Source organism: Antennarius striatus, chromosome 20 (assembly GCF_040054535.1).
Source record: "Antennarius striatus isolate MH-2024 chromosome 20, ASM4005453v1, whole genome shotgun sequence".
NCBI classification, from domain to species: domain Eukaryota; kingdom Metazoa; phylum Chordata; class Actinopteri; order Lophiiformes; family Antennariidae; genus Antennarius; species Antennarius striatus.
The window spans coordinates 13207858-13220497 of NC_090795.1; the positions used below are offsets into that span (position 1 = coordinate 13207858).

General features: G+C 45.5%; 1 protein-coding gene across 1 annotated transcript; it reads left to right on the forward strand.

The window, feature by feature from the left end:
- The first annotated feature begins 2575 nt into the window (after nucleotides 1–2575).
- On the forward strand, nucleotides 2576–3235 carry LOC137587909 (uncharacterized). Its single transcript, XM_068304591.1, has one exon. The coding sequence runs from the start codon at nucleotides 2576–2578 to the stop codon at nucleotides 3233–3235; it is 660 nt and encodes a 219-aa protein (XP_068160692.1).
- The last annotated feature ends 9405 nt before the right edge of the window (nucleotides 3236–12640 follow it).

Genomic DNA, 12640 nt, shown 5'->3' on the forward strand with positions numbered 1-12640 from the left:
CACACATGTAAAAGCTGCTGACTACCAGTCTGAGGAGCTGCAGTGAGATCCTGGGCTGACTGTGGTCAGTTAGGTCAGGATGTTGTGCTCCTCCTGCAGGAAACACATCCAGAACAGGTCTGTGCCACCGTCAGTAAGTATTTGAAGTAGTCTCACATCACCATTACCCTTAATATATGTTTGAATAGAGTGAACCCCCTGTAAGTGTAATAACAGTGTAATAACACAATAAAACATACACCCGTTTAGTGAAAAAATAAAATTATATAATTAAACACAATACATATTAATAAGCCTCAATTATTCAGAATAAAACAGCATGTCTCAAAACCTTTATTATACGCTACAGTGTGTGCTGTCTCATACATTATTGTATTGCACTATTTTTGCTCTTTGTTAGTGACCTACGCTAATTGTAATTGTAAATTTGCATTATGTTTAATTTATGCCTTTTCATTTTGTTGTCAATTATTGTTTATCGGTTTCATTTAATTTGACATGCATTTATTTATTTACTTACTTATCTCCTCTGGGGGTTTTTTTCTTCTTTTTCTAATCCATTCTCTACAAAAATATCTGCTCCGGGGATAAATAAAAACTTATTGTTTTATATTTCACTGCCAAGTTATGCTGGAACAAAATGAGCACCATTGGGTGTCGCTCAGACTGTGACATGAATGTTGCTGCTGATTAAATTCACTGAAAGACAGTAAAATAAGTTCCTACAGATTTATTATTCATAAGTCATTATTCCTTTTGATTGGTTCACCACAATCCACACAGCTGAGAGCATTCGTACAATGTGTTATAGTATCCATTGGCAGTGCACTAAAAATCATTTATGTTTAACTTTCTCTTCACACGGCTTGGTTTGAACAAATATATTCAGTTTTCATGTGAATATGAAGTTAAGTGAAGACATTCAGAATCTGCTGGAATCTGTGCTTATGCATTTGAAATGAAGAAGCAGTTTGCTACTAAAAGGACTGTAACTTAGCTGTACTTAACTTACAATGTGGGGTGAGGGATGCTGCCATAGAAACACAACCGGAACCTCGATTCACCACATTTAAAGAGCTATTTTTACTGAGAGTGACGAGTTTGTGATGGAAATGTTCTCTCTCTTTAGCCTCTCTCTGTCTCTCTCTCTCTCTCTCTCTCTCTCTCTCTCTCTCTCTCTCTCTCTCTCTCTCACACACACACACACACGCACTATGCAGGATTGGAAAGCTTACTTTAAAAATATGTCCTGAAAATCAAAAGAAATCCTCAAAAATATGTTGTACGTGTGCACGTACAAATGTATAAGAAAATAAATATGAGCAACAAGACTTTTAGCTAAGCATATTCACCGAGACAACAGAACCAAATAACGGTAAAGAAAGAAGAAAATGGTGAAAAGAATTAGTGTAAAAAAATTCTCCTTTGCTGAGAGCCTTCTTCTTTTTAGGTAAATCCAGACAGTGTGATAAATAGCACATAACACGTGGACACATAGTTCAGTATACAAAGCAAATGTAGAACGGACTAATGTTTTCCAGATTATTTTTCACACCTAATTTGTTGATCTTTAGTAGATCTTTAATGTTGATCTTTAATGTTCTGATGATGAACCTTATCCTGCAGGTTCCAACAACCAATGAGATTTGTCTCAAATAGGTGTATTACATTAAATCAGTGGTTGTTCTCTGACCAGTTGCAACTATAAACTATTATACCCTCAGACTAATGACCAAACTGACCTTTAAAGGAGTGAAAGAGACTGAATTCTACAACAACAGCATGTCCATGTTTTCATGTTCATACAAAAAAACAAAAAAAACAATACTGGTTAGACTGTAAAAGAATGATTCAGAAGAATTTGCTTATTATCTGTTGAGAACTGTTATTGTTAATCTGTCCAATGAATAATTTCACTGGAGGAGGAGGAGGTTGAATCCTTTTACAAAGCATTGTCGCCATGACACATTGTCATGAGGGGCTGAGCCCCCCGAAGGTCTGATCCCAGAAGTGTCCGTCCCTGAAACACTAGTTAGCAGTGCAGTTTGATTATCTTTTTTTTTGTCTTTTTTTTTTGTCTTGTCTGCATGTATTCTCATGGTTTAACCACATAGAAGGGGGTCAACCTTTTATGAGATCAATGCTTATTTTAGTCTTGCATGTGACCATCACTAGTCCTCTCTGGGAACTAAATTGTCAGTCTTTATTAGAATTTCCTATTGTGAACCAGAGAGGGAAGTGCTGCACCTCTGTGAGTTAAGGAGGAAAGCAAAAGGAGACAGGGAGAGAAAACACAAACAAGGTAGTGGATAGATAGGCAGTGCTGTTGGAGTGAAAAAGGTTTAGGCTGTTTTATTCCATCTTAGACCTGATATCTCAACACCAATGTTACAAAACATCAAATTAGTGGAGGTCCTGATAATATAGAATAGGTCACCACAGGAAACCAGTGTAGGAGGAAGATAGAGGGCATCAGATTGTGATGACTGAAGTTAGACTCATCACATTCTGACGGGACCCAATGGTTCTCAATAATTGGACTCGACAGGAGCTGGTAAGCCCTGACCCAACATGCATGTGTGATGAAACCAACACCCAGATAGGCTACCAGAACTCAACAGGGCCACGCCAGCCGAGCGCTCCCAACCCCGGCAGCCAGGAGCACCCAGAAGCCATCACCGGAAGAGCCACTGGGGGCTCCAAGAACCACGCAGACCCAGGGACTCAAAGGAGGCAATGGCCGCCACCGCCAGGGCGCATGGGACAGGCCCAAGGGGCACGGGGCAGGGAGGCCCCCCACCGCCCTCCACCCCCATCCGCCACGCTCACATCCCACCCAATCCCCCAACCCCAGGAGACAGGAATTCCCCCCGTAGTAACAGGGGTCAGCCGCAGTGACCAGGCGACATGTGACCCACCCCCCCACATAGCCCCCCTAGACCGGGCATGGGGTCTTACAACCCCACATGCCCATCATGCCTCCCGCAAGCGTGGGCAGACCAGAGATAAGGGCCCCACCAACCCTCTAGATACGGCAGAGATCCCCAGCAGGCCGCAAGCCCCCCCGCGCAGCCGCCCACAGAGGAAAGTCGACCAGAGGCAGCCAACCCCCGCATGCCGCCGGCCATCCTTGGCAGCCCATGCCAGGCCCTATCAGAGACCCACCGCAGCCAACCCACCCACAGGTGCCACCACGCCGAGCCCCGCTCATTGCCCAGGTCCAGTGGGATACTGATGGCGACGCCATCCCACACCCCAGCACCCAGCAAAGTAAACCAACCGCCGGCCACCAACCCCCGCCCCCCAACCAATAGCGGCAGCAAGGCACATGCCACAAAGCCGACCTAACGTGCCACGCCCGATAGGCCAGCAGGTGAGCCATGCAGCACCCACAGGTAGATGGGAGACACGGTCCGCGGGGGAGGAGCCAAGCCGCCCAGCAACCATCTCGCCCCCAAATGAAGCGACAACTCCGTACCACCCAACTACCCCCACACCCACGGGCCATCCCCCAGCAGCCCGACCCCCAGGCCTGGCCAGACAGCCCACACATCGCCCCATCCCCACATCAGCGCCCCAGCGCCACACCCCCGGTCACCATAGCCGCGCGGCAAATCAACGGCCACGACCGACAACCGGCAGCCATCAACAGCCATCCAGTCGCCATAAAAAGCCCGCAACCAAGCCCAACCCCCCAGCAGCCCAAGCCCAAGCCTAGCTGCAGGCCCAGGTCAAGCAGCCCCTCCCTAGCCATAGGCCGTAGAGGGCCGCGCTCCACCAGAAGCGCCATGTTGTGTGGAGTCAACGCTACCCTCCCTGTCATTATGCTTCCTCGATCCCTGACGAGGATGTGGTGCATTAAAAGTCTGAAGGGAAGCCCAGCGCTGTCCAGATTACTCCAAACATCGCAGAGCCCCTTCCAAAATGTGTGTGTGTGTGTATGTTGCATTAAAATTGGAGGATGGGGGAGGACAAGTGAGGCGTATATGGGGAGGATACAGCGCCCTAGAGCAATGCAATCCGCCCCACAACCATGTCCACTGCCCTCATCCCCATCCATTCCCAAAGCCCTAACTGTGCCCTGCATGTGCCTAAAAGTTATCATGTATAGGGCAGTGTGAGATATGTGTAGTGAACATTAGGAGGCAATCTGGTGTGAACAGGGCCGTGAGGGGGACCAGGATCACAGCCGGTCAACCACCCCGAGCCCGCAACCCGGACCGGCCACGACCACCAGGGCCCCGGCAAGGCCACCACTGAACCAACCAACGGGGCCACACCACCCACGAGCCAGCCACCCACACCAGGGCGGGCACCCCAGCATTGCAACACATGCCCACCAACCACCGCCAGCCGGACACTGCAGGCCAACAGCCAGCAGCTAGCTCACCCCCGACGCACTGAGGCATTTTCCAGTGCCATCACCTGTCCATCAGCCAGACCAAAGGTCAAGCGTAGGACCAACGAAACAGCCCCATGGGCGGATAGCAGACGGCGCACCACCAACAGAGCCCGACCTCCAGCCCGCCACACCAGTGTGATAGCCCCAGCAGCACCCAGCAGACCCCCCACCGCAAACAGCGACACGGAGACTGAACCCAAGGCTTGCCCGGAATCCCAGCCGCACCCGGATAGTGTGTGGTAGGGTGTGTCATCCCCCGGCCCAACCCCACCCCAACCCCGCTCACCACCCCGAGAGCGAGCACCCAGCCCCCCAGCCAATCCCAAGGAAGCGGAGGGCCCCCAGCCCCCTCGAGGCAGGAGAGGGACGAGAAGGGGCGGGCAGAAAGGAGAGGAGAGACGAGGACGAAGCGGAGCAGAGACGGGAGAAGGGAGCAACAGGAGGGCCAACCCACCCCACACCCCACAGGCCAACTCAGAGCCCCCCAGAGGAGACAGGCCCAGCCACCCCCAAATTCCCAGAGACCCCAGGAACTCAGCACCCCCAGGGCCCAAAAGGCGAGACAACAGATACAACAGCCGCCAGGGCGAGGCGCCAGGGCCAGGCAGGCCCAGGAGACCATCCAGAGAGCAAACCAAGGCGTAAGATGGAGAGGGGTCCCCTAGTGCATGCACACATCCATGGTGTCCCAGATCCATCATTGCACTATAAGGTGGCAGAGGAGACATAGGTTAGTCATCAGATCACGAGCGCAGATAGCATGTTCAGAAACATATCAGATGTGTGAGAATGGAAGCATACGCTGACAGACAAGAGAAAGCTATAGATTTATATTTAAAGATCTAATAAATGGAGACCTTTTTTCTGTAAATGATGCCAATTGTTTTTTTGAGCGGCAGATATTTTATCAAGCGAAATGTGATCAATGAGGAGATTCAACCAATGGATGATGTTTAGGGTTTTTTTATCTTTCCAATTGACCAAAATTGTTTTCTTGGTAATGGCAAGAGCTATATGTGTGGGCTGTAACTGAGCGTGAGGTAAGACCGTTTCTGTTAGATCGCCAATTAAGCAGATGTTTGGAGATTGTGGAATCCTGGAGTCTAACATGGAGGGTAGTTTCTGAGTAACTGATACCCAAAATTGATAGACAGGTGAACATAGCCAAAGGGCATGAAAGTAAGTGTCGATAGTGTTTTGTGTGCATTGGGTACATATATCTGTTTTACAGAAACCCATTTTAAATAATCTATGTTTTGTTATATGTGCTCTATGAAGTACTTTAAATTGAATTAGTTGTAAATTAGAGTTCTTTGTCATCTTAAATGTATTACCACAAATCTCGGTCCAAGAGTCATAGTCTAATGATATGTTTAAATCTATTTCCCATTTTACGGTTGGTAGATGTATCGAGCCAGTTTTTGAAAGTGAACTACATATCTTTGAAAGATTTTTCTTTAGTTTTGGGGATAACTTTGTAACGTATTTGGTGAAATCAGGTAGCTGTAAATCAGGTGGGGATTTGGATGGTTGAAGCTTCGGAGTACTTTTTATGATTGTCTTCTTTATTTGCAGATATTGGAGAAAATTTCCATTTCTTATTTCAAATGTTTCGAATAGTTTTGTATATGTCATTAGTCTATTATCTTGAAGAAGGTGATGGAGGTGGGTGATCCCTTTCTTTGCCCATATGCTAAAATAAAGTTTGATTATCATAATGTATTTCCGTTCTCGATTTGTCACCTTCATTCGTGTAATTTCACTCCTTTCTTATCCGTCACCTCTCACTGAATATGTGAGGTGTGTTCACAACCGTTTGAACATCAGTAACTGTTATTCTGAGCTGTGACTCTTTTTAGTTTATTTAAAAAGTATTATGCCAGACTTAATATTGTTGGAAAGTAACATCATTGACTCTGGATTAACTGCTCTTGTCGAGTACTCGGACTTAAACAGGGACTTCCATCCATCCATTTTCTGTCACCGCTTTATCCGTTGTTGCGGGTCATGGGGAGCTCGAGCCTATCCCAGCAGGTTTAGGGCACACACTCACACCTACGGTCAATTTGGGACCAGCCAATTAACCTAAAACACATGTTTTTGGAGGTGGGAGTAAGCCGGAGAACCCGGAGAGAACCGGGGAGACATGGTGCAAACTCTGCACAGAGCGGGACTCGAACCCGAAACTACTTTACTGTGCGGCGACAGCGCTACACACTGCGACAATGTGCCACCCACTGGGACCTCCAGTCATTAAAATAATCTATCACTTCCCTCTAGAGCTGGGAATGGTAGAGAATGATAAAATGCCACATATGCTAATAATCTTTAGCATTTTAGTAACGTTACATGTAATCTGGTTAGTTGATGTGTGCTGACAAACTCTTTGTTAAATTTAATATGAGGAAATCCAATGATAGTAGCACAGGCAACACACACAAGTCATGCAACACACGTACACATGTATGTCTGACCCAGACATGGAGATATACATGAGCAGAGGAGTAACAATTAAGTTATTCAGTGCCGCAAAATTTGTGAATCATCTTGAAAACACCTGAACTGCAGCAGCTTTCCTACCTCAGCTGTAGCATACAAAGTACATGAACAGACTGTGTTTGGGAAGGGGTCCAAGACTGAAGACGGTTTCAATACAACCACACACTGCAGCATTATGTGAGGCCATTCATGCACATCCCTCTAATTACTCTGTGGTGAAGTGAGGCAGTGTGTGTTCTAGCTCAGTGTGCCCAGGTTACACCTTGCAGCAAAATGCTCTGCTGCCGGTGTAGTAAAGTCAGAATTCGGGGAAAGTTTGAAAACCCCCCCCAAAAAAGCAGGATTTGCTAGTTATTCTGTTGCATATATTTAATTTAATGTATACTATATACAAACTGTGTTCTTACTTATTGTTTATTCTGCAGAATTACCAAGAAAAATCCACACAGTTCGAACTCCGTGTGGCTGTGGAACTGAGGAGGGTGTCGACTGTCTCAGGGGCATGTGGCTGTTAAAGTTGGAGAACCGCTGCTTAAAATAAGTAAGCACAGGTTCCAGAAATCCAAATCAGATGTGCACATAAACAGAAACTTAGTGAATGAAAATCTGAACTTTCTTGTTTTTGGGTGTAAATGTACTGAATGCATCTTGGCTGCATTTTCACCTGCTAACAATCCAGGCCGTTCAGGGGTCAGATGATATCTGTCCACCGTCCATTAGAACCTGTGCTGAACCAGCATTTTGCACCATCCTGTGATCTACTCAGGAGTAGAATGTAGACTGTGGCTTAACATACTTGTATACTTACACATCATGCTATCAGAGGTCAACAACTACAAAAGCAGCTTTATGTCATGTCATGTGTTAACCTTTAACCAAGGGCAGCTTTGAGGTTTCTGCACACACACACAAAGGCTAACAAGGTCACACAAGCTTGCCCCCCCCCCCCATGCCTGCAGGGTCCAGACTCCATTTATAAATGGAGATAACCCTCCAAAACATCAGAGGTCCTGGGATCCAGGGCCGAATGAGTCACCGATTATCTCTTGTTTACAAATGTCCACATCACTGTAGCTCTGGAGTTGAGGTGTCCATCAGCTTATCTGTCACCTGGCCTGTGTTAAGATGAGCAGAGCTGTCTGAGGATATGGAGTTAAAAAAAGGTTTTGCTGATGTGTGTTTACAAAATGGAAGTATGTTCTTCTTGTTATTCAGCACTGTTTAAAGTTAAAACTACGTGTGTGTGTTTTTTTTTTTTCTTTTTGAGTGAAGATTGAGCATCTTTGTACATTTTGATGTCTGACATAAACCTGAGGAGCAGAATACACAGCCCACAGGGTGACAAGCACACGTGTGCCCCCTAATAGATCATATCATATCACCAAATTCACTGCGCTTCTAAACCATTAACAAAGACCATGTATCAAACCCATTACACCACCAAACAGTCAGACGTGAAGGACGCCGCATTTTGTGGATCTATAAAGCCCTTCCTGTCAAACTACCTGAGCGACTATAGCTTTAAAATTTTGCACATCACATCGATGAAGCGCACTGCAATATCTTTTTAAACCAATAAAGCTTGTAAATCAATTCAAATTTATTAGACAGACGGATGCAAAGGTCTTTTCTTTGGCTTGATGTTACGTTTATTGCTTTATGTGTGTTGTAATTTCTTTATTACTGTTTATTTGTGCTGTAATGTTACATTTATTGTCTTTTTCTGGGTTATCATCTGTTGTCATTATCGTGTAAATAGCAGGTATGGGACAGTTAGCGGGAGTAGGCCATGTGTGTTTGTAAAATAGGGAAGGAGAAATATGGGAGGGAGGGGAGAGGAAAGCCCCTCTCACTCCTCGGGACATAATTAGACTTCCTCTCTCCAGTTAGTAAAACATGGAGGGTAGGCTCCGACTGCAGGGCTCGGCTACATCTTTTGATTAGCCAGCCTGAGTTTGTGAAGAACTCCCTTCATCTCCTCCAACCGTGTGCCTTGTAGCAGAACATGTACATGAAATGTTATTAGAGAAAAGGACATCGACGGTGCAGAGAATTCTAAAGACATTAAGGGAATAAGGGCTGATTTCTGAAACAATTTTCTTGTCAACTCCAGCTTTCAACTGCAACTATTATTGTCAGAGAGTGTGTGTGTGTGTGTGTGCACTTGAGAGAGAGAGTGTGTGTCTGTGTGTAATTAAGTGATTGTCGGTAATGCCAACTCTAAAGTGTGCAAAACAAATTTGCAGCATAATTATGCACAACTGGCTGCTAAAAAGTCATTTCATATTCACCCTAGATTAGTCTCTCTCTATCTCTCTCTCTCTCTCTCTCACACACACACACACACACACACACACACACACACACACATACATACATACACACGAAGGCATCTGCAGGGTGATACAAACAAATGGTGTAAATGAGTAAGAGCGTGAGCAGACAGTAAATAGAATATGGAAAACAGCAAAAATTAAAGGGTGAGTTTCTGGCTGCGCTGTTGTCACTGTTGCTTTTACTTTGTTGGTTATAGCTGGAGTTAAACTTGTAAACAGTAGACCTCCTTTTGTTTTGTTTAACCTTTAATTTGGCTTGAAAAATGTGGAAAAGCCTTCACAACGTTGTGCCCAAAGGTGTAGACTGTTCGGCTAACAGCACCAGCGTTAATGGATATTTGTCATTGGTGGACATTATATTGTCCTCTGATATATTGCCAGATTCTAAGGGACACGTTGCCATACAGATAAAGGATAAAGATATAACACACAGCTGGATCACTTGGTTGGGTTTGGTTTGTACAATGGGTATGTTCACAATCAGAAAAATTATATTTTAACAGCACATTTAAGCGACAATTGCTTCTTATTTATTCTCCCAAATAGAACTGTGGGATTGAACGTCACTACAATCAGCCCGCCGCTCAAACCACTCTTGTGTCAATGTGAGATATTTCATTATAAAAGCCCCAGCCCTTATAACGCCTTTTCTCCTTCTCGCAAACCCCCCCCCCCCCCCCCCCCGACAGCTCTGCATGGTCCAGTGTTTAAACTAGGCCATTCCATTTGCAAAACAAATGTGTCATTTTTAATCGACACCGGCTGGTGGATTGCGAGCCTCTTATATTTGCACGCCGCTCCGAGCCCGTCACGGTGACCCTGCCGTGCCCCTGTCTGCGGGGATTCACCCTTCAGCCGCCCAATCAGCCCACACACACACAGACCGTGGTATCATCGTGAGACAGCGTCGGGGATATTGATGTCAGGCGTCTTGCTGCCCACACGTAGCTCCACTATCGGTGCAGTGGAGAAGAGAAAAAGCGAAAATGTCTTCTCAATCTGAGAAGAGGAGAGGCGACTATGAATCTTTAAGGTGCTGGCTGATGGGTTTCAAACAGTATAACACTTGTGTCTGTAATCTACCATGCACCTCTGAGAGGGATGAGATCTGTCAGCTGGGTTCCTCCAGTTGTGTTGATGCGCCACTTTCAAACCCATCTCCTGCTGCTCTCCTCAATATCCTACATCCTTCCTCCCCTCCTCTGCCTATCGCCTCTCTGTGCTGCATTTCTTATCCAACACTGAATAATGAATTTCTCTGTTTTTAAATCCCCCTTTTTTGCATTCTTTCATGTGCTCATTATTCTGATGTTTCAATGGTTTTTTGTCTTCTCTTGACTGAACCCCATCTCCTCCAGTTGAGGGGATAATGTGCGCGGGAGGCAGGGATACGCAGCCTCCCCCCGTCTTGTTGGCTTTTAGTGCTGTCTGTTCGCTCGGCTCTCTCTCCTCTCGCTCAGGAGGGGAACTTGTGGTGATGAAGATGCTCATTTCTGTCTCCCCTGGAGGGCCGCACCGCAGTGTTGTGCCATTAACCAGAAGTTGCGCTCATGACTTGGCAGCTTATTAACATATTTCATCTACACATAGTCCTCTCCCTTCAGTTGTGGTTCTAATTTTTTCCTCATGGTGATGTGAAATCTGTATGTAACAATAATTTATTTTAGTAATTTCAATGAAATAATCACTTTCCCCATTTAGAGCAGGGGAGGGAGTTTTAGAGTGTAATTACACACTGTACAAAACAACAGAGAAGTTTAAAGTTCCGCCTGAATTATGAAGAGATCTGTAATGTTTTCGGGAACTAAGAACAGCTAAATGTGGACACACACACACACACACACACACACACACACACACACACACACACACACACACACACACACACACACACACACACACACACATACACGTATAAGAGGACTCCAGATGATCTGAAATCTCTCACACACACCTCTGAGGTTATGACATGATCTGTGGAGAGACTCTATGGAGTGTCTCATAGTTGTTAGTGTACTCTAGGGGCTGTACCTGCCTCAGTACACAGTAACACACACACACACACACACACACACACACACACACACACACACACACACACACACACACACACACACACACACACACACACACACACACACACACACACACACACACACACACACACAGAGTCATTAAAATGCACCTGTGTCCACTCTGCCCCCTCTCTCCCTCTTGCCCTTTTTTGTCTGCTTCCTTTGTTCAGTGCTAATGGTCCGTGGCAATTTTCTATCTTCCTGAGAGTCCGGAATGTTTCACTGACCAGCAGGGAGGGGAGTTAACCTTAGCAGCAGGGAAAGTCTGCAGGGGGGGCCACGGGGGCCAGAGCTTTATTCCCAGCACTGCACTGGATTACACTGTGACCCAGAGTGCAAAACCTCTACAAGATCTAAACTCTCAGTTACAGATAAAGCAGGAGTTCCTCGACATTTAATGACTCGACATAAAGACTGTTTGGGGGCAAATGTCAACTCTCAGCAGGATTCATTCATTTACCGTGAGGCAGGGAAGGTGTCACCTTGTTAAACACGACTCCTAGAGTGAAGTTCTGGCGGTTATCTGTGGTGTTTACTTGGCTTGCGCGTCATTTCATTTTTGGATTTCTTTGTAATGGAATTTATTTCAGGAACAATTTAGGAACTAATGAAACTGTTTTCCGTGTACAACAGCAGATGAATAAACAAAGTTTGCTGTGACAACATTTGCTTTTATTGCTTCCGAACGACTACTTATGTGAAAACGTCACAGATACATTTATTTCATTTCATTAATGGGCATCAGGGAGCTCCCTGTGAGTTTGCCGTCAGTGGCTCTCCACGATCGAGCTAATTATTCCTCATCATATCCAGCAGGTAGTAATTAGGCCTTTGTTACTTGCTATCATACTGTTGATACAATACACGTCTCTCAGCCTGCAATTGTTCTCCGCCATTGTGAAGAGGTATAAGAGATTATGAATTTTAATAGGTGAGAATTAAAGCCTAGCAAGAGGAGAGACCACCCTCTCTTTGTGTTTACTGCTTATGTTTATTCATGGGAATGTCATTTAAAGTATTATATCATGATTCAAAGCGACTCATTCATCGCGCTCAATCAAGTGTTCTTGACTGATGCTCGTTATCACGCTGGAAAAACCAATTCTGCTCTGGTCTCATCGGATGCTCGGCAGAGGCGAAACAAAGAGCAAATCGGGTATTTAAGAGATCATGACATTAAAAAAAAGCTGATTGCGAAGTTTGCCTTCTGTTAATGCTGTTTATTTTATGATGAGTTGGAAGGAATCTCACTGATAGTCAGCTGATTGTGAAGAAAGGAGCACTCGGGTGACCCCTCAACTGACTGGCAGAGACCGACATGTAAACAT

What these genes read in the sequence shown, in the direction of transcription:
- LOC137587909 (XM_068304591.1), top strand. Translation starts at nt 2,576, where the DNA reads ATGTGTGATGAAACCAACACCCAGATAGGCTACCAGAACTCAACAGGG.